This window comes from Erinaceus europaeus, chromosome 3 (genome assembly GCF_950295315.1).
Source record: "Erinaceus europaeus chromosome 3, mEriEur2.1, whole genome shotgun sequence".
Taxonomy (NCBI): domain Eukaryota; kingdom Metazoa; phylum Chordata; class Mammalia; order Eulipotyphla; family Erinaceidae; genus Erinaceus; species Erinaceus europaeus.
The window spans coordinates 147,422,270-147,440,817 of NC_080164.1; the positions used below are offsets into that span (position 1 = coordinate 147,422,270).

The 18,548-nt window shown below is 39.7% G+C and overlaps 1 protein-coding gene across 2 annotated transcripts in view; it reads left to right on the plus strand.

The window, feature by feature from the left end:
- Positions 1-2,278, plus strand: part of TXK (TXK tyrosine kinase) — a 54,855-nt gene extending 52,577 nt beyond the window's left edge. For both annotated transcript variants that reach the window (XM_007539687.3, XM_060188079.1), the window contains one exon: positions 1,965-2,278. In XM_007539687.3, coding sequence (XP_007539749.1) covers positions 1,965-2,033 — 69 coding nt within the window. In that variant the 3' untranslated portion in view covers positions 2,034-2,278. The remainder of the gene's footprint in view (positions 1-1,964) is intronic.
- The last annotated feature ends 16,270 nt before the right edge of the window (positions 2,279-18,548 follow it).

Consider the following 18,548-nt stretch of genomic DNA (forward strand, 5'->3'; position numbering starts at 1 on the left):
AAAAAGGCTTTCATGCCTGGGGCTCTAAGGTTTCAGGTTTAATCTCTCACACAGCCATAAACCAAGGCTGAGCAGAGCTCTGGCAAAATAAACAAAGGCACAGAAAGATAAACAAATAAAACACCATTGCTATAATAATGTGAATAGCTTTATAATTATACTGCACATGAAGCAATATACATGTACATGTGTAAATAATTTAATACTTATCTGAAATTTTATGTATCTGCAGAGGAGACAGAAGGGAGGAAACTGTAGGAGAAGCAAGTAAATCATGTTAATTTTCAAGAATACAGAATAAAGCAGTGTTGGGGGCCAGCAAAATATCTCATTTATATAGTGTACTGCTTTGTCAAGTATGTGACCTGGGTTCTAGTCCTGCCTCCATGGAATTGAAGGGAGCTTTGGTGCTGTGGTATCTCTCTCTCTCTCCTCTATCTAAAAAAATGATTTAAAAAAATTTAAAAACAACATTTTGATGTAGGACAAAATGTTACCAGTGCATAAAAGTCTTTTACACAGAGGGGAAGTTTACTTTATTATACAATCAAGCCTTTTACTCAAATCAGATCTTCCTGTTGGCAATGGCTGCTTTTAATACTGGTGAGATGCTCAGAGCTGGGATTTCTCCTGCCTTTGTATCCAGAGTATAGCTACATCAGCCAAGAGGAGAAGGATTGAATCTTTGAAGCTATCCTTTGCTTCTGTCTAATGCATCAAACCTTGGCCATCCCAGCCCTCCATGGTAATATTGGATCATCCAAATCCAGTCCTGTTGGGGCTCCATTTCAGTTTTTTGTTATGCTGACTTGTTTGCAAATGTTGACTTTGCCTACAACTTATAATAAAAGGCTCAAGTTATACATTCTAGATTTTAATGTGATGATTATATCATCGATACACATGCTTCTTAGGTTTCATTAACTGTTGAGCTTTAGCTGCCTAAAAAGCTCCACCATTTCTTCTTGGAATCTCAAGAAAAGCAGAGCTCATATATGTTTCTGCTCCATCTTTTTTTATGGATGGCCTTTGTTTCTAAATCATTAAGGGTAATCCTTCTGCACTAACCCTGCTGGCACTGATCTCTGTGCAAATATGGCTACCGTGAGAGAACGATTTCAATCAGATTTCCAAGAGTATAATTTAGTATCTCTTCTTCCTCATGGAGCCTTTGGTGAAATTGGGAAAAATATTGCACTCCTTAGCACTGTAGTCAGGAATTAATTATCTTTATAGGACAAAGACAGCCAGAAATTGAGAGGGAAGGGGATGATAGAGAGAAAGAGAGACAGACAGACACCCGCAGCCCTGCTTCACCACTTGTGAAGCTTTCCCCCTGCAGGTGGGGACAGGAGGCTTAGTCAGAAATTTTGTAGACTGACCTTTAAAAAAAACCTATGATCCAGGTTCTATAAGGTCCCTCATAAAACATTTCTTTTTACTTTCAATGGAATGTTCTACCTGGGCTCAGGAGTCAGTTAGCAACTAGGACTGAACTTGGGGCTTCACACTGCAGATATTCCCTGCCATCCAGTTCTTCCCCTCAGTATATCAAGTCATTTCAATGGAGCTTTGCAGTAGTGCTGTACAATAGGACTTTTTGTGATAATGGAACTGTGTTAACTATGCTGTCCAATCTGGTAGCTGTTGCTAGCATTAAAGATTTGAGAGAAGCAGTTGGTGTGGGTGAGAACTGAATTAAAATTTCATTTAATTTTTATTCATTTAAATTGAAATAGTTATGTGTAACTGATGTTTGCAGCTCTAGTCCCTCTCCATTCTTACACTTTCACATTCGCAGCTTGTTTTACTGACTGTTATGACCAACCTGTGTCTCAGCTAAGATTTCTTTCTTAGCCATTTGTGGAAAACCAGTCTTGACCCAGGGGTCAGCCAACAAGTTCCAGAGCTGGCATTTGAGTGATGGTTAAACTGAACTGACTACTTCCATTTCCCTTTTCCAGAAACCTAAAGGCCGTCCTACATTCTCTGAGCTACTGCAGGAGCTTACAGAGATTGCAGAAACCTGGTGACTTGATGGAACTCAGAGTAACAGCTTGCAAAACTGTCACAGAAGAAAATTTTGTGTGGGGTTACGACAGTGAATACTTCCTTAGAGTTGCCTACTCTTGGACCTAGTGCAGAGATCATAGACATTTCAAATATTTTTAACGTGTGAGAATATCTTTTACATGTATGCCTGAGAAAAATTCTTATTTAAAATTCTTATCCAAATATTTATATTCCGTGATAGCCTTCATGCCACATATATTAAGGACCCATCAAGTGAAGGCTGAACAGTGAGCTTTCTCCATGATTACTCTTCATGAGAATAACCCAGAGAGTCCTAGGCGCACATGAAAATTGAGTTATTTACAGAACTGAGGATATTTCTTTCCTGAAGATAAATGACAGTCATCCATTGGTCCACTTTTAGAAGATGGAGATTAAAAACTGCCAATTTATGTACTTGAGATTCCATTACAGAATCTCATACCTTTGAACTGAACATATCATTATAGAAAAACATACCTACACAAACTCATGAATGTGAGCATTTGGGAATAGTCTATCATAATCTTCCCTGTGTTATTTATCAACGTGTTTGTTCACATGTCCGATTATTTTGGAAACAGTTTCCTGTACTAATTTTAAACATTGTTGTAAGAGATCATCGAAGCTCTTCTTTGAAAAGGTTCTGGCAGCATTTCTATTTACAGTCATAACCATTGTCAAAGGTCATTCAGAACCTGCATTTCAATTCTCTAGAGATTTCCTACTTGATAACAGGACAAATTAAGAAGCCTTATTTTGCATTTAGAAAGTACCTCTTTGGGGCCAGGTCATGGTAGAGTGCATATGTTACCATGAGCAAAGATCCAGGTTTAAGCCCCCAGTCCCCATCTGTAGAGGTGGGGGGGTCTTCATAAGTGGTGAAGCAGTGCCACAGTTGTCTCTCTTTCTCTCTCCCTCTCTATCTCCCTTTCCTCTAAATTTCTGTCTTTATTTCAAAATAGATAAATAAAATATTAAATAAAAGAATGTTACAAAAATGAATAAATGGCAATGTCTTCTTTAAAAATGTGTCGCTACTACCTTTCTAGCAGATGAGCTCTATTACCCAGAAGATCAGAGGGGGAAAAACAAGATATCCATTATGACTTTGGATTCCATTACATCTGAAATCCCAGCATATGAACCAGTCAACATCAATGAATTTTAATTTGTCATACACCACTTCTAGGAGTGATTGAAAATTGATCTTTGTCATCCTGAGTGCTTTGGAAGTTACCATTAGGACAAGGGTGCTGTCAACCACCAGAGTCGTTACCACGATAGTTAGCAATAGAAGCTTGTTACTTGTATGCCGTCTCATCAGTCTAAGTTCCCAGATGTCATAGTTATAAGTTTTAAATGCTATTTCCCACTCCAAGAATGTTATCATTGAATATCAGCAGTGCTCAATAAAATTGAAATAATGAGCAACAAGCACAAGGATGATCAACAATTAATACAAAACAACTTAATACAAAAAAATCTTTTTGTATTAAGTACTGGGCTACTAGGGAGATAGAATCATCTGTAGTGTTAGCAGGCTCTCTACACTAACACTTCCTACCAGCCTGTTTGCTATCACTCTGCTCGCATTTGCAGATCAAGGTGGAGGCTGATACAGGCTAGTTTCCTCTGCCTTGGCCAGGGCCTAGAAATTCTCTCTGGCTGACTTGACCTGGCTGCAGCTCTTGCTAACACTATAAATCTTGCAAGAGCAAGAGAGAGACATCTGAAGTTCTGCTTTATGGCTAGTGAGCTGTACCCTCTGCAGATGAAGTCGGGAGACTTGGACCCTTGTCCTTGTGCTTGGTAACGTGTGCTCAACCAGACGCACCACCATGCAGCTCTTATGTTTCTGGTTCTTAATTCATCTGTTTCATGAGTCCCATCTTGAGCCTGAGGGAACTTCTGGGTCCTATTTATACCACATGAGGATAGAGAACAGCTGAGAATGTGAAATTCTACCACAGCAGCACCCACAGCCACCTCATGGCTGCTTTCAGATTCAGGGAGCAACTTTTCTGAGGTAACCCTCTCCAGGAGTCTGAAATGGGAATCACTGCAATGCTCCCCACACCTACCCCTCTCCCTCCAGGGTGTATCCTTTACCTGATCCTTCAGCCTCAGCGGTACCTTCAGTCCATCTAATTCCACTTTCTCTCTTCCCACAAATCACTGCACTGGAGCACATGCCTTTTTCATTTCCTGGTGCAGAGTTCACACATTAAGAGTGATCTGAACAGCAAAAATAACCACTACCCAAACAAAGAGACTCCTTACAGAATGGGAGAAAAATCTTTACATGCCATATAACAGACAAAAGTATAGACAAAATATTTATGAAGAGGTCACCAAATTCAGCAGCAGCAGCAACAACAACAAAAATAATGACCCCATCCAGAAGCAGGAAGAAGACACAAACAGAATATTCACCAAAGAAGAAATCCAAGAGGGCCACAAACACATGAAAAAATGCTCCAAGTCATTGGTTGTCAGAGAAATGTAAATAAACACAACAAGAAGATACCACTTCACCCCTGTAAGAAAGTCACACATCAGAAACAATAGCAACAACAAATGTTGGAAGGTTGTGAGGACAAAGGAGCCCTCCTGCACTGCTGGTGGAAATGTAACTTGGTCCAACACCTGTGGAGAGTAGTCTGAGGAACAATCAGAAGGCTAGAAATGGATTTACCTTATGACCCTGTAATCCTTCTCCTAGGGAGATATCCTAAGACACCAAACACACTCATCCAGAAAGATATGTGTATACCTATGTTCATAGCAGCACAATTTCTAATAGCCAAAACCTGTAAGCAATCTAAATGTCCAACAACAGATGAGTGGCTGAGAAAGTTGTGGTATATCTACACAATGGCATACTAGTAAGTTATTAAAAATAATGAATTCACCTTCTCTTTGTCTTGGACAGAGCTTGAAAGGATGGTGTTATGTTAAGATAGAAAGAGAAGGATGAATTTGGGATGATCCCTCTCATAGACAGAAGTTGAGAAAGAAGAACAGAAAGGAGAATTTGGGATGATCTCACTCTCAGGCAGAAGTTGAAAAACAAGATCAGAAGAGAAAACACAAGTAGAACCTGAACTGGAGTTGGAGTATTGCACCAAAGTGAAAGACTCTGGGGTGGGGTGGGGGCGGGGGGAGAATACAGGTCCAAAAAGGATGACGAAGTATCCTATATGGAAAACTGGGAAATGCTTTGCATGTACAAGCTATTGTATTTACTGTCCAATTTACTGTAAAACATTAATTCCCCAATAAAGAAATTTTTAAAAAGCCCTGCTACCACTTCAAACAAAAGAAGAAGAAGGAGAAGAAGAAGAAGAAGAAGAAGAAGAAGAAGAAGAAGAAGAAGAAGGAAAAGGAGAAAAGGAGGAGGAAGAAGAAGAGGAATAATAATAATAATAATAATAAGAAGAAGAAGAAGAAGAAGAAGAAGAAGAAGAAGAAGAAGAAGAAAAAGAAGAAGAAGGAAAAGGAGAAAAGGAGGAGGAAGAAGAAGAGGAATAATAATAATAATAATAATAATAATAATAATAATAATAATAAGAAGAAGAAGAAGAAGAAGAAGAAGAAGAGAAAGGGAAACACAAAGCAGAACTTTGAACTGGGTCTGGTGGGAGGAGTTTTCAGGTCCACCATAGGGAAATGGGGGTGGGGACACAGACCTTTGGTGGTGGGAGCAGTGTGAAACTATACTTCTATTAATTCATCTTAGAATCCACTATTAATTCAATATGCCAAGGGGAAAATAGATTGACTATTTCAAATTCTTTAATTGCTTAGATTTTAGTTCTGAGTATATTTTCCTTTAGTCTAAGCATTTAATGTTTCATGTTTGCAAGCTGACCGAACTCTGACACTGGGCTTAAATTGTTAAAGAATGTCTAAAAATAACTTTTTCTTTCTTTCTTTATTGGGGGATTAATGGTTTACAGCCAACAGTAAATACAATAGTTTGTACATGAATAACGTTTCCCAGTTTTCCACATAACAATTCAAACCCCCCCCCCCCCGGTCCTCCTCTGCCCAGTGTTCCAGGGGATGTCATTTTTCTCAAGTTGGAGTGGTGTTGCCTTATGTGTGCTTCTCCTGTGTCTATCCACTGATGGACAGGTCTAGCTTGTTTCTACATCCTGACTACTGTGAATAATGTTGTAATGAACATGAAATTGCAGATGTTTCTTCAAGATTTATAACTCATTTTGTAGAATGGAATTTCAGTTGCATTTGGTGAGTCTTAGGGGAGTCCTCTCTTCCCTTCAGCCCTCTTTTTAAAATTTATTTTATTTTATATTTTTATTTCTTTGTTGGGGAATTAATGTTTTACGTTCAGCAGTAAATACAATAGTTTGTACATGCATAGCATTTTCTCAGTTTTCCATATAACAATACAACCCCCACTAGGTCCTCTGTCATCCTTCTTGGATCTGTATTCTACCCCCCGCCCCACCCCACCCGAGTCTTTTCCTTTGGTGCAATACGCCAATTTAAGTTCAGGTTCTACTTGTATTTGCTCTTCTGATCTTGTTTTTCAACTTCTGCCAGAGAGTGAGATCATCCCATATTCATCCTTGTGTTTCTGACTTACTTCACTCAACATGAATTTTTCAAGGTCCATCCAAGATCTCAGCCGTCTTTTTGGTGGTAAAACAGACTGGAAGTGGTGCCTCAACCAGTAAACTGTCAGACTTGTTACCAGCCACTTAATTTCTCTCTAGGCTCCTCTCTGTCCACGAGCCAAACGTATTTGCACTCACTGGTGATTTGGTAGGTTCCTGAAGTCATTCTAGTCCTGCCTTGTTTCGGTCCTAGATGATCTCCTTCAGTATTCCTAGCTGACCCAGGAGAGGAGAGAAACCAAAATAACGCTTTTTTTAAAGTACTAAGTTGCCTACAAAATTAGACTGGATATACCAGAAACACTTGCTCCTGTCAATATCTAAGATATTATTATTAATTAGTTAACATCATTAAATGACATAAAGCATGGTTAGTATAAATACAGTAAGGTAACTCCTAACCATAGAATTTTCAAAGAAAAACAAGCTCCGAACCAACTTGGTTATAGTAATAATTATTTATTGCCTTTTAAAACTCTAAGACCAAAAGACAATCCGTATTTCTCCCAGTACTGATATCTCTGCGACTTTGTATTTTTTCTTTTTTTTCCAGTACTGACTTTTATTTTTTATTATTTTTAATTTTACTAGTGATTTAATAATGATTTACAAGATTGTAAGTTAGCAGGGATATCATTCCATACAGTTCCTACCACCAAAGTTCCCTGTCCCATCCCTTCCAATTGGAAACTGCCCTATTCATTATCCCTCTTCGAGTATGGACCAAAATTCTTTATGGGGTACAGGTGGGAGGTCTGGCTTCTATAATTGCTTCTCTGCTGCTTGTACTTCTTAGTGCCTCTCCTCTCGATCCCCTACCCTGTTATACTACCTCTACTGACCCCAACTAAATCAACACAAGCAGTGTCACCAAGCCACCTTATGCTGCCACTGCCTTTTTGCTTTGGATTGTATCCAGACTTGTCAAGCTTAAGATGTTAACCTTTCAATGCCAATAATCTGGTGAGACTTTCCTAGCACATGGGACTACCCAGTTCCATTTCAGATGGCACATTCTCCCAACAAAGTTACAGACCCTATAGGCTAGAGCCTACTGGATTGGATACATGTATACCTAAGTTAGGGGCAAGCAACTATGTCAAAAAATAAAACAGACTGACCTGAGAGCTTTTAAAAAAAATATTGTTGCTCACTTTCTTGCCCCTACCACAAAATTTAGCTGCTTTGAACAGAGATGTAGGTGTTGTGCATGATGAAACTGCTATTGAGCTTTACTTTTAGGGGAGAGAGACAGAGAAAGAGATGGAGAAGTATAGAAGAAGAGAAAGTAAAAGACAAGCATCTCCACTGCACTATCTGTGGAGTTTTATGGTACCATCCATGATGAGTCTTGAATCTTGGGCCTTACACATGCTTGGTAATACAAGTTCACTACTGGGTGAGCTATCAACTAGCTTTTCTGGTTTAATATCTTTTAAATTTTCCTCTAGCTTTAATCTTCCTCTAGATTAAATCTAGATAATCTCCTTTCTAGATCAGTAGGCTGGAAACCAACTGATACAAGAAATTAACAAAAACAAAAAAAGTGCAGTATATTTTGATAGCGGTTCATTCATGGAACAGGGGAATCTGCTATCTGATCTTTCTAATGATCTTATGTAATGTCTAAGAAGGGAAATAAATTTAGGAGATAAAAACAGATTAGAGAACTTTGCAATTTAAAGAAAAATGTATTGTTTAGGATTTATCTCCCTCAGGAGAAGGATCTTGCAAGCTCAAGTTATCATAGGCAAGAGTCCAATTCCAGACTCACTCAGAGAAGATGTTTTCAAGGAGATAAAAATTTAGGCAAAGGATTAGTCTTGAATTTTCTGTCTCTTAATTTCTTTTAACTCGAAATAATTATCATACTCCTCCAAGTACATCCTGGGTTGTTCTACCTTTGATCCCAACAATAGCCAAACATCAGCACCATTAGTCTTTGAAGACCCTTCCCTCAAATATACGTGTGTGTGTACATATATGTGTGTGTGTGTAGGTATATATATACATATATGTGTATGTGTACACAGTTGCCTGGGGACTTTGCTAAAATGTACATTCTATTCAGTAGGTCTGAGCTGAGATCTCAAATTCTCTATTTCTCTCTCTTCTTAAAATTAATTTATTAACAAAAGAGAAAAGAGAGGTGGAGAGAGAGAGCTGGAATCAGAGCATCAGTCTGGCATTTATAGTACTAAAAGTAAAACTCTGGAACTCAGGCTTGAAAGTGTGTTGCTCTACGTGCTTCAACACAGCCCAGGCCACAGATTCTGTATATCTAGCATACTCCTTGCTGAGATCAGAGGTGCAGGTCTTTGGACTATATCATTCTCCCCAGAGGACACTTGCACTTCTGTAGACTAATGGGATTCCAAGAGAGGGAAACTGGCTTATGGATAAGTGAAGATGTTGAAAAAATTATTTTATTCATTACATATGGTGACAAACAGCTACCACCCTTTATTTTTCCTGTCATGAAAAGATGAATTACCGGAGTCAGGTGGTAACGCAGCAGGTTAAGCGCACATGGCGTGAAGCGCAAGGACCAGCATAAGGATCCCAGTTCCAGCCTCCCGTTCCTCACCTGCCGGGGAGTCGCTTCACAAGTGGTGAAGCAGGTCTGCAGGTGTCTGTCTTTCTCTCCCCTCTCTGTCTTCCCCTTCTCTTTCCATTTCTCTCTGTTCCATCTAACAATGACGACATCAATAACAACAACAATAACTACAACAACAATAAAAAACAAGGGCAACAAAAGGGAAAAAACATATTTTTAAAAGAGAAAAGATGAATTACTTAATTTTCTAGGTTCTCTTGCAGCAATCATATTCATGCGAATCTGTTCTATGTGATGAGATACAGCCAGAAGCACCAACAGAGAACTTCCCTTCTCAAGTAAAAATCCAAGTCACATAAAAAAGAAAACCTTTCATCCTCATCTGCTTGGAACTTGGCTCTGAGATGTGAAGGTACCTCTGTAAATTCCAAGGAAACAGGCAGGTCGATGAAGACCTCTAGGGTTGCCAGGATCCTGGTTAAATTGGAGTTGCAAATAACAAATGATTTTTTTTTCTCCAAGGTTATCACCTGGGCTCGGAGCCAGCATTACAAATCTATTTCTCCTGGTGGCCATTTTCACCGTTTTATTAGTTAGGACAGAGAAAAATTGAGAGGGGAGGGGTAGATAAGAGACTGAGAGAAAGATGCCTGCAGATGTGCTTCGCTGCTTGTGAAGCATCCCCCCCTGCAGGTGGAGAGGGGAAGTTCAAACCCAGATCCTTGCTTTACCTATGTGTGCTTAACCCGGTCGGCCACCACTAGGCCCCAACAAATGATTTTTTTAAAAGATTTATTTTATTTATTTTTATGAGAGAGAGACACACCCACCTCACACATAGATAGAGACAGAGACACAGGAGGAACCAGAATATCACTCTGGCATGTGAGATGCCAGGGATCAAACTTGCGATCTCATGCATTGCAAATCTAGAATTCTGTCAGTGTCACTTTCCAGGCCACAGCAAATGATATTTTTGGTGTCAGTTTTGTGATCGCCTCTCCTCTTGTGATTGCCCTCCAAATGAATACTGCCTCCCCAATTTGATTCGTTATTACGATAGTTGTTGTCATGCACATCTCTGGAAGGTTCTGAGTGCCCTAGTACATCACAACCTAGCAAGAAAGAGCAGGGAGGCGCAGTATTTTGGGGTTTTTGTGGGACTTAGGGGTGGGGCTGAAGTGCAGTAGCTGGAGCTTGTGTGGTTTGAATATCTGTGGTTTTTCTGGGAGGGGGCACCCAGCTGTTCTTTATTTTGCTCAGGCATGGTGAAGGAAGGGAGGGGAAGTGGCAGGGCTTGAGAGGTGTCAGCAGTTGAACACCAAAAAAATGGAGTCAGAATCTTGATTACAGTAAGTATATTTGCATGAGTAGTATTTACATTTATTTTTTGTTTGTGAGAAAATCAAAGATAAATGGCAGTCATAAATTTTGTTGTTGAGAATTTGGACTGTATTTGTGAAGTAGGAAGATAGAAGAGTCCTGATATTTTCTAACACCATTAAGTCACTCCAACTCCGAATGGCCCATTTCCAGGCTTCCTATTACAGGTGACCAAAGAATCCCTATTTCTGTTTTACTTTATATATATATATATATACATATATATATACATATATATACATATATATATGTATATATATATGTATATATATATATGACCAAAGAATCCCTATTTCTGTTTTATTTTATATATATATATATATTAAAATATTTTATTTTATTTGCTTCCAGAGTTATCACTGGGGCTTGATGCCTGTACTATGAACACACTGATCCTAGGGGCTATTTTTTCCCCTTTTGTTATCCTTATTTATCATTGTTTTCGTTATTACTATTATTATTGTTGTTGGATAGGACAGAGAGAAATCAAGAGAGGAGGGGGAGACGGGGAAGAGAAAGATAGACACCTGTGGACCTACTTCACCGCTTGTGAAGAACCCACCTACAGGTGGAAAGCCCGGGGCTCTAACCGGCATCTTTGTAACTTGAGCTTCGCGCCATGTGCGCTTAACCCTCTGCGCCATGCCCAGCCCCCAAAGTATTTTATCTTAATGAAATAAACATACAGTGTTGGGTGAGGGATAAAATTGGGTATTGTTCATTCTGGAAGGCAACTATGCTCACCCCTATACCACCAACGCCTTGGATATTGTTCATTCTGAACAGGGACACAGGAGCAGCGGAAGCTGGAAGGAGACAAGGGGAGGCATGGACAGCAGATAGGGGGGGGCGTGCTTTTCTTCTTGTGGGAAGCCATCTCAACTTAGCGCCATCTCTGTGCAGCCCCCTCAGCACAGATCATCTAGGTTCTGCTGCGCTCAGCCACTCCATCTCCCCCCAACACACAGCTTTCTCAGGAGTTCAGCTGCAGGGGCTTCTTAGCAGCTCTTCATCTCTGTGCTTCTTGCCAGGTCAGCAGTTCTGGTTAGCTCCATGGTTCAGTGTCCCTACATTTCAGCTGCAACTGTAACCCTCTCAAGGTACTCATATTTCTCCAAAGGCCTCCAAAGTCCACAGAGTCCCCCAGCTTCTCCCAGTTGCCTCAGTTCCCCTATGTCCCTAGAGGCTTCTCTCTGCCCCTTTATAAATAGGAGAACAGAAGTGATCTCTTGGCAGGAGGCCAAGAAAACTTTCCCAAGGTTACAAGAGGCAGATACATGTGCAGTACCAGGCATGGCCCAAAGGCCACAGAACAGGCTTACTGCCTGGTTATCTATCCAGGCACCTGCTTTCCTAGGTAAGAAAGTGTAATGGTTTAAGACCCAAGGTCTGACCAAGTCCATTTTCCCCAAAAGAGAGAAGAAACCAGAGCACTGCTCAGCTTTGGCTTATGGTGGTACCAAGGATTGAGCCTGGGAGCTCAGAGCTAATTTTAGTTGTGAACGTCTTTTGCATAGCCATTATGTTGTCTTCCCAGCACAGATCCCTATTTATTTTATTTTATATTTTATTTTATTTATTTTACCAGAGCACTGATCAGCTCTTGTTTATGGTGGTGCAGGGGATTGAACCTGGGACTTCAGAGCCTCAGGCATGACAGTCTCTGTATAACCATTGTGCTACCTACCCCCCTATTTCTTAAGCCATTATTATTAGTCAGATTTCAGTAGCCAGAAGCCAAGTCCATTCTTAAATGATCCATCGATGCTGCCCCTAATGCTTGGCAGCTCTAGTACTGTGTACACTTCTGTGTCTCTATGTATTATGTACTTTATTTCGGACAGTAGAAATCTGTCTAAGAAAATAACAATAACCACTACAAATAAATGTGTGCATCTTATATCTCTTTACATGAAAGCACTTTAGAAGGAAAAAAAAAAGCAGCTTTGAAAGTTGCAATTAAATTTCTAGTAGGTTGGGCCGTAGATCTGTGACTTCAATCCTGGATGTACATTATAAACACTGATGGGAGATGTAGCTGAACAATGTTGTGTGTACTCCACACTCTGATATTCTGTTTAATTGGCTGGGGTGGGGCCCAGAGGCAGTGTAATTTAAAAATGCATCTCCAGATGAAAGCTGTGTTCATGTAAGATCAAACAAACACACCATTATATACAGTATTTTATGTATGTATGGCTATATATTTTCACTATGGGTGAAGACTTCTTGTGAAGTTTATTAAAAGGTGGAACAAAGGGAGAAAGAGATTTTTCCATCGATGCCTGGTGACTAACAGTGGTTCAGCAGACTCTCTGCTTTAGTGAGCCTGCCTACTCTTTGGTGTGTTGGCCAGTATGAGGAGGGAGTTAGAGCTAAGGAGAGCAGAAGGCATGCAATGCCTCATTACAAAGAACCAGAAATAGAGGAAGGAGTTTGCAGATTCTCATTTGATTTCAGTACCAACAAGTCTTTGGAAAAGACATTAAAGGTGCCAAGAAACAGATAGTATTTTACTCTGCATAGCTCATGGGGGAGAATACTACAGGCAAAATTCTTTGGCGAATAGTCTGAGGTTCATATATTTTTAAAGAGAGGTAATTTTATGTATAGCTGGGGGGAAATTAACATGAGCTGAGTTTACTTTGGGCTTTGAGGTAGAATATATACCACATTCTTGTCTGCTTGGTAACAAAATTGAATGTGCTTATATTTCGTTGCATTTTAGGTCTCCACCGAAATTTCTCATTTGTGATGCTGAAATCATGGTCACTTTGGAAACAGTGGCACACAAATTTGATTGGTGGATGTGCTTAGTCCTCACTCTGTTGTACTGTAAGTGAATCCAGTGTTTTGGAGGTAGGTCATGGGCACTTGCTTCACCCAGGTCATTACTCCACACTGAGCACCAGAACACACAATGAAATATTTGATCTTGTTTGACCAGTTCCTCCACACTTCTATTTTCCTTTTAGCTACCATCTAATATTCAATCAGCAGCCACCTCCCCAGCATGAAGTGGAATTGCCATGTGTATAATTTGAATTATATTGAATTATATTAAATCCATCTGGTTCTAAACTAGCTTGGTTTTCACAGTCAGACATTATCCTGCCCCTATTGTTGTTCTCCCTTCTTGACCAGATAAACTCAATCCAGCAGCATTCCTCTGCTGAGTGTAACCATTGGTCTGTATGCTTGCTGAAAATACTGAATTGCTGACTGACTTAACTTTATACCTTGTTTTTCTGAAAGCAGACTCTCAAAACTGGTAAAACAAAAACAACAACAACTTTGCCCTTTCTTTCTGTGCATGTCAGATTACTCAGAAGTGATTAAGTAAGCTTACGTCAGGTAAAAATAAGTTGAAATATCATCCTACTCATAATAATTAATTTTGCTTCCTCCAAAATTTTTCCATTGTAATCCAACCTTACATTTAGTTATACAAGTTAGGGAGAAGAGAAATCTCATTCATCCAAATGTATTTCATCTAATAAATATGATAAAATGCTTTCTAGTAATATGATAAAATGTTAACAGTGAAAACAAAGGCAAAAGTTAATTGTAAGACTGGGAGACCTTCTGAACTGGAAGGTTATTTTGCCCATTTCTTGTCTACCAAACTGTTTTATTGGAATTAAACAAAGGCAACTACATTAATTTATTTTATAGACGTTTGTTAGACATTATTAAGTCAAAAACCATGACCCAGTCTATGGGAGATCCAGGGACTTTCTCCATAGTATTGGAGACTGCTTCATGTCAAGTGGAATCTATCTTGTCTTGATCGTTTTGAGACTTCTTGGTACAAGTTTCACTAATTTTCACAGCAGGTCTTTATACTGCAGCCTTCTGTCTGAAGCAACTCATCATAGACAAATGGATTTAAGTACTACTCAATAGTTTCACAGCAACTCGTAAGTTCAGACCACTTCCCTGCTTGGTCCTTTGTTTTTAAATTATTTTATTTTATTGAACTGGTACTGCATTATATTGTGTAAATTTCAGGAGCACAGCATTGAAAAATCCTCAAGTATATATATTACATTAGGCTCACCAGTGAAAGTTCAGTTCTGCCTATCACTATACAGTCGTCTTTTATGTCCCAATTTATATCGCTCCCCACTAGTCCCATAGCTTCTATTTGGTCTTATGGTCTAAAAGTTCATTCTTTTTTATTTAGTTCAGTTTGCTTTCTCTCTATACCTTATGAGTGAAATGATATGGGGCCTGACTTTTTCTCTCTGGCTTGTTTCACAATCAACTTGATTTTTTTAAGGTTATTATAACTTTATGGTTTTTCTTCATTTTCATTTTATTGGTAGGTTAGTGGTTTACCATATGGTTGTTGACATATAAGTACACCAATACCTCATAAGCCTCTTTACTCCCTTCCAACCCCTCTCTCCCTCAGACTCTTTCGTTTTGGTGCAATATGCCCTATCCAGGCCAGATTCACACTGGGTTTTCCTTTTCAAGTTTGTTTCTTAAGTCCTAGTTATAAATAAGGTCATCTGGTATATGTCCTTCTCTTTCTTTCTCTCTCTCTCTCTTTTTAAATATAAGATGAATCAAGACTCTGTGAATTATTTTGTTTATTTTTATTTTTCTATAATTTTTTATTTATAAAATAGAAACACTGACAAGACCATGGGATAAGAGGGGTACAGTTCCCACCACTAGAGCTTCATTTCTCATCCCCTCCCCTGGTAGCTTTTCCTATTCTTTAACCCTCTGGGAGTATGGACCCAGGGTCATTATGGGGTACAGAAGGTGGAAGGTCTGGTTTCTGTAATTGCTTCCCCGCTGAACATGGACCTTGACAGGTCCATCCATACTCCCAGCCTGCCTCTCTCTTTCCCTAATGGGGCAGAGTTCTGGGGAAGTGGGGCTCCAGCCACATTGGTGGGGTCATCTGCTCAGGGAAGTCTGGTTGGCATCATGGTAGCATGTGTAACCTGGTGGCTGAATGTCCTTCTCTTTTTGAATTATCTCACTTAACCTTCAAACTCTATCCAGGAGGAAGCAAAGGAGATGATTTTATCACTTTGATAGCTGAGTAGTATTCCATTATGTATATATACTACAATTTTCTTAGTCACTCCTCTGTTATGTGGATTGTCTCCAAGATTGGAATATTATAAATTGTGCTGCTATAAACACAGGTATACATATATCCCTTCAGATAGTTGTGTTCATTTCCTTCGGATATGTCCCCAGGAGTGGACTTAATGGGAATAGGGTAGGTCCATTTCTGGTGTTCTGAGATGTCTCCAAATAGTTTTCCACAGGGATTGAACTAGTTTGCATTCCCATCAGCAGTGCAGAAGGGTTCCTTTTCCTTAACATCCTCATCAAATTTGTTGTTACTGTCTTTCTAATGTATGACATGTATAAATTCTCACATGTATAAAGTGGTATTTCATTGTTGTCTTATTTGTATTTTGCTGACAACCAATGACTTGGAGCATTTTTTTTTTCTTTTCTTCCCTTTCATTTTTTTTATTTTTGTCTGTTTGCCTTTTGGATCTCTTCATTGGTGAAGATTTTGTTCATATCCTTCCCCCATTTTTGGGTGTTTTTTTTTTGTTTTTTTGTTTTCTTGTTTCATCTTCATCTTTTAGCCACTACTACCACCACTACCTCAGACCCCCTACCCAAGCCCTAAACCTATTGCAATCCACCTTGGGACTGTCCCTTGCCTATGGACATGGATTCTTTTTCCTCTTTTCAAATAAATGGGGTCCTATGTATACTTCAGCTTGACCATTTTACAGGCATGCAATAAAGACTAAGCAATAAGGGTCTTTGCATCCTGTAATTACAGAAGATAATCTCAAAAGCAGCCCATAAGCTGTTGGGCCATGTTGAGTCACTACTATTTATGGGCAATCAGGAATTACTGGTTGGATCACAGAAGGCAGAAACTGAGACAGGATACTGGGAACATGGCATAAAAGCATGGCTCCTTTATCTCCTGTACCAAGTTCATCCATCTGCTTCCTTCCAGTCAAAAAGTGGCTGGGCCTCCAGATGTCCTGTTGAGAGGGAACTCTACATGGTTTTATGAACATCCCATACACAAAACTGATGTGAGGGGGGTCTTTTTGTTTGTTTATTTGCTTGCCTTGTCGTCACTAGGGCTGAGTTTTTCAGATAGAAAGACACAGAATGGGGAGTCAGGCGGCAGTGCAGCAGGTTAAGCCAGGTGGCGCAAAGCACAAGGACCGGCATAAGGATCCTGGTTTGAGCCCCTGGCACCCCACCTGCAGGGGCATCCCTTCACAGGTGGTGAAGCAGGTCTGCAGTTATCTATCTTTCTCTCCCCCTCTCTGTCTTCCCCTCCTCTCTCCATTTCTCTTTGTCCTATCCAACAACAAACGATATCAACAACAACAACAATAACCACAACAAGGCTATAACAAGAAGGGCAACAAAAGGGGAAAAAAATGGCCTCCAAGAGCAGTGGATTTATGGTGCAGGCACTGAGCCCCAGCAATAACCCTGGAGGCAAAAAACAAAAACAAAAACAAACAAACCTGATGTGAGGTCTGTCTCCTGGGGGCTAAACAAGTTCCTGAGAGTAGAAATGCTTGACCTGCAAAGATTCCTACCCCATCAAACCCCCTCCACAGGGGAGATTAAAATGCTTCTAAGTCAGAGTTTCTCCCACACTAATAATACTTTTTTTTTTTAATATTTTTATTTTATTTATTTATTCCCTTTTGTTGCCCTTGTTGTTTTATTGTTGTAGTTACTATTGTTGTTGTCGTTGTTGGATAGGACAGAGAGAAATGGAGAGAGGAGGGGAAGACAGAGAGGAGGAGAGAAAGATAGACACCTGCAGACCTGCTTCACCGCCTGTGAAGCGACTCCCCTGCAGGTGGGGAGCCGGGGTTCGAACCGGGATCCTTATGCCGGTCCTTGTGCTTTGCGCCACCTGCGCTTAACCCGCTGCGCTACAGCCCGACTCCCACACTAATAATACTTATAGAGACTCAGTTTTCCCTTGGAAAGAAGGGTTTTTCAATAGTCCTAGAGGTTGCTCACTAAATAGAGTGCCAGACCTACATGTATAAGGTCCTGAGTTTAATCCCTGGCATCATACATGCCGGAGCGGTGCTCTGATTCTCTATCTAAAAAAGGTTTTGCATAGCTTATAACAAGCAGGAAAGGGCTGGCTTAGGTAGTCAACTCTCTCTCAAAAAAAACTTCCATTTGGGAAAGATATTTCTCATTGCAGTTTAAGTAAAATTTAGCTAAATTCTTAGAGGTTTACCATATACTTCAACCAAGATGCTGAGATGTTTGGTACACACAAACAGATTGCTCTAACTGCTAGGACTCAACCCTATTCCTATATACAGTCTAGTACACCCAGTCCTCCTTAACTATGCCAACATTCTGTAGATTTAGTCCCTGAGGTATTTATTAGGAGACATGCATTTTCATTTTCATTCTAGATCTAAGCAACTATGTACTTTAGGAATTGCACTTTTCTCTCTTACTCTCTTTATTCATTTAAATGATGCAGAAGAGGAGGAGTGGGACACAGATAAGAAAGGTCTTTTGTGCCCTAGGCCACTCATTTCCATAGAAACTGAGTTCAAATTAAACATGAGTTCAAATGAAAACAAGAAAAGCTGTTAGAGATCATGGTAATGTGGTCAACACACTAAGAGAAACTAGGTTCACAAAGGCTAGGAGGAAATTTGCTGAGGGTTTATAAATGTAAATTTAATGTAATGTGATGCAGTGCCACCCTATAGTAAGTATTATGTGTTCTTCCACTTCTTCTCCTTCAATTCACTGAGAACATTTAAATGCAAATGCAATGCAATGCAACCAATATTTCTTATAATGCTTTCTTCTCTTTGGATTTCTAAACTAGGGAGGTTTCATTGTAC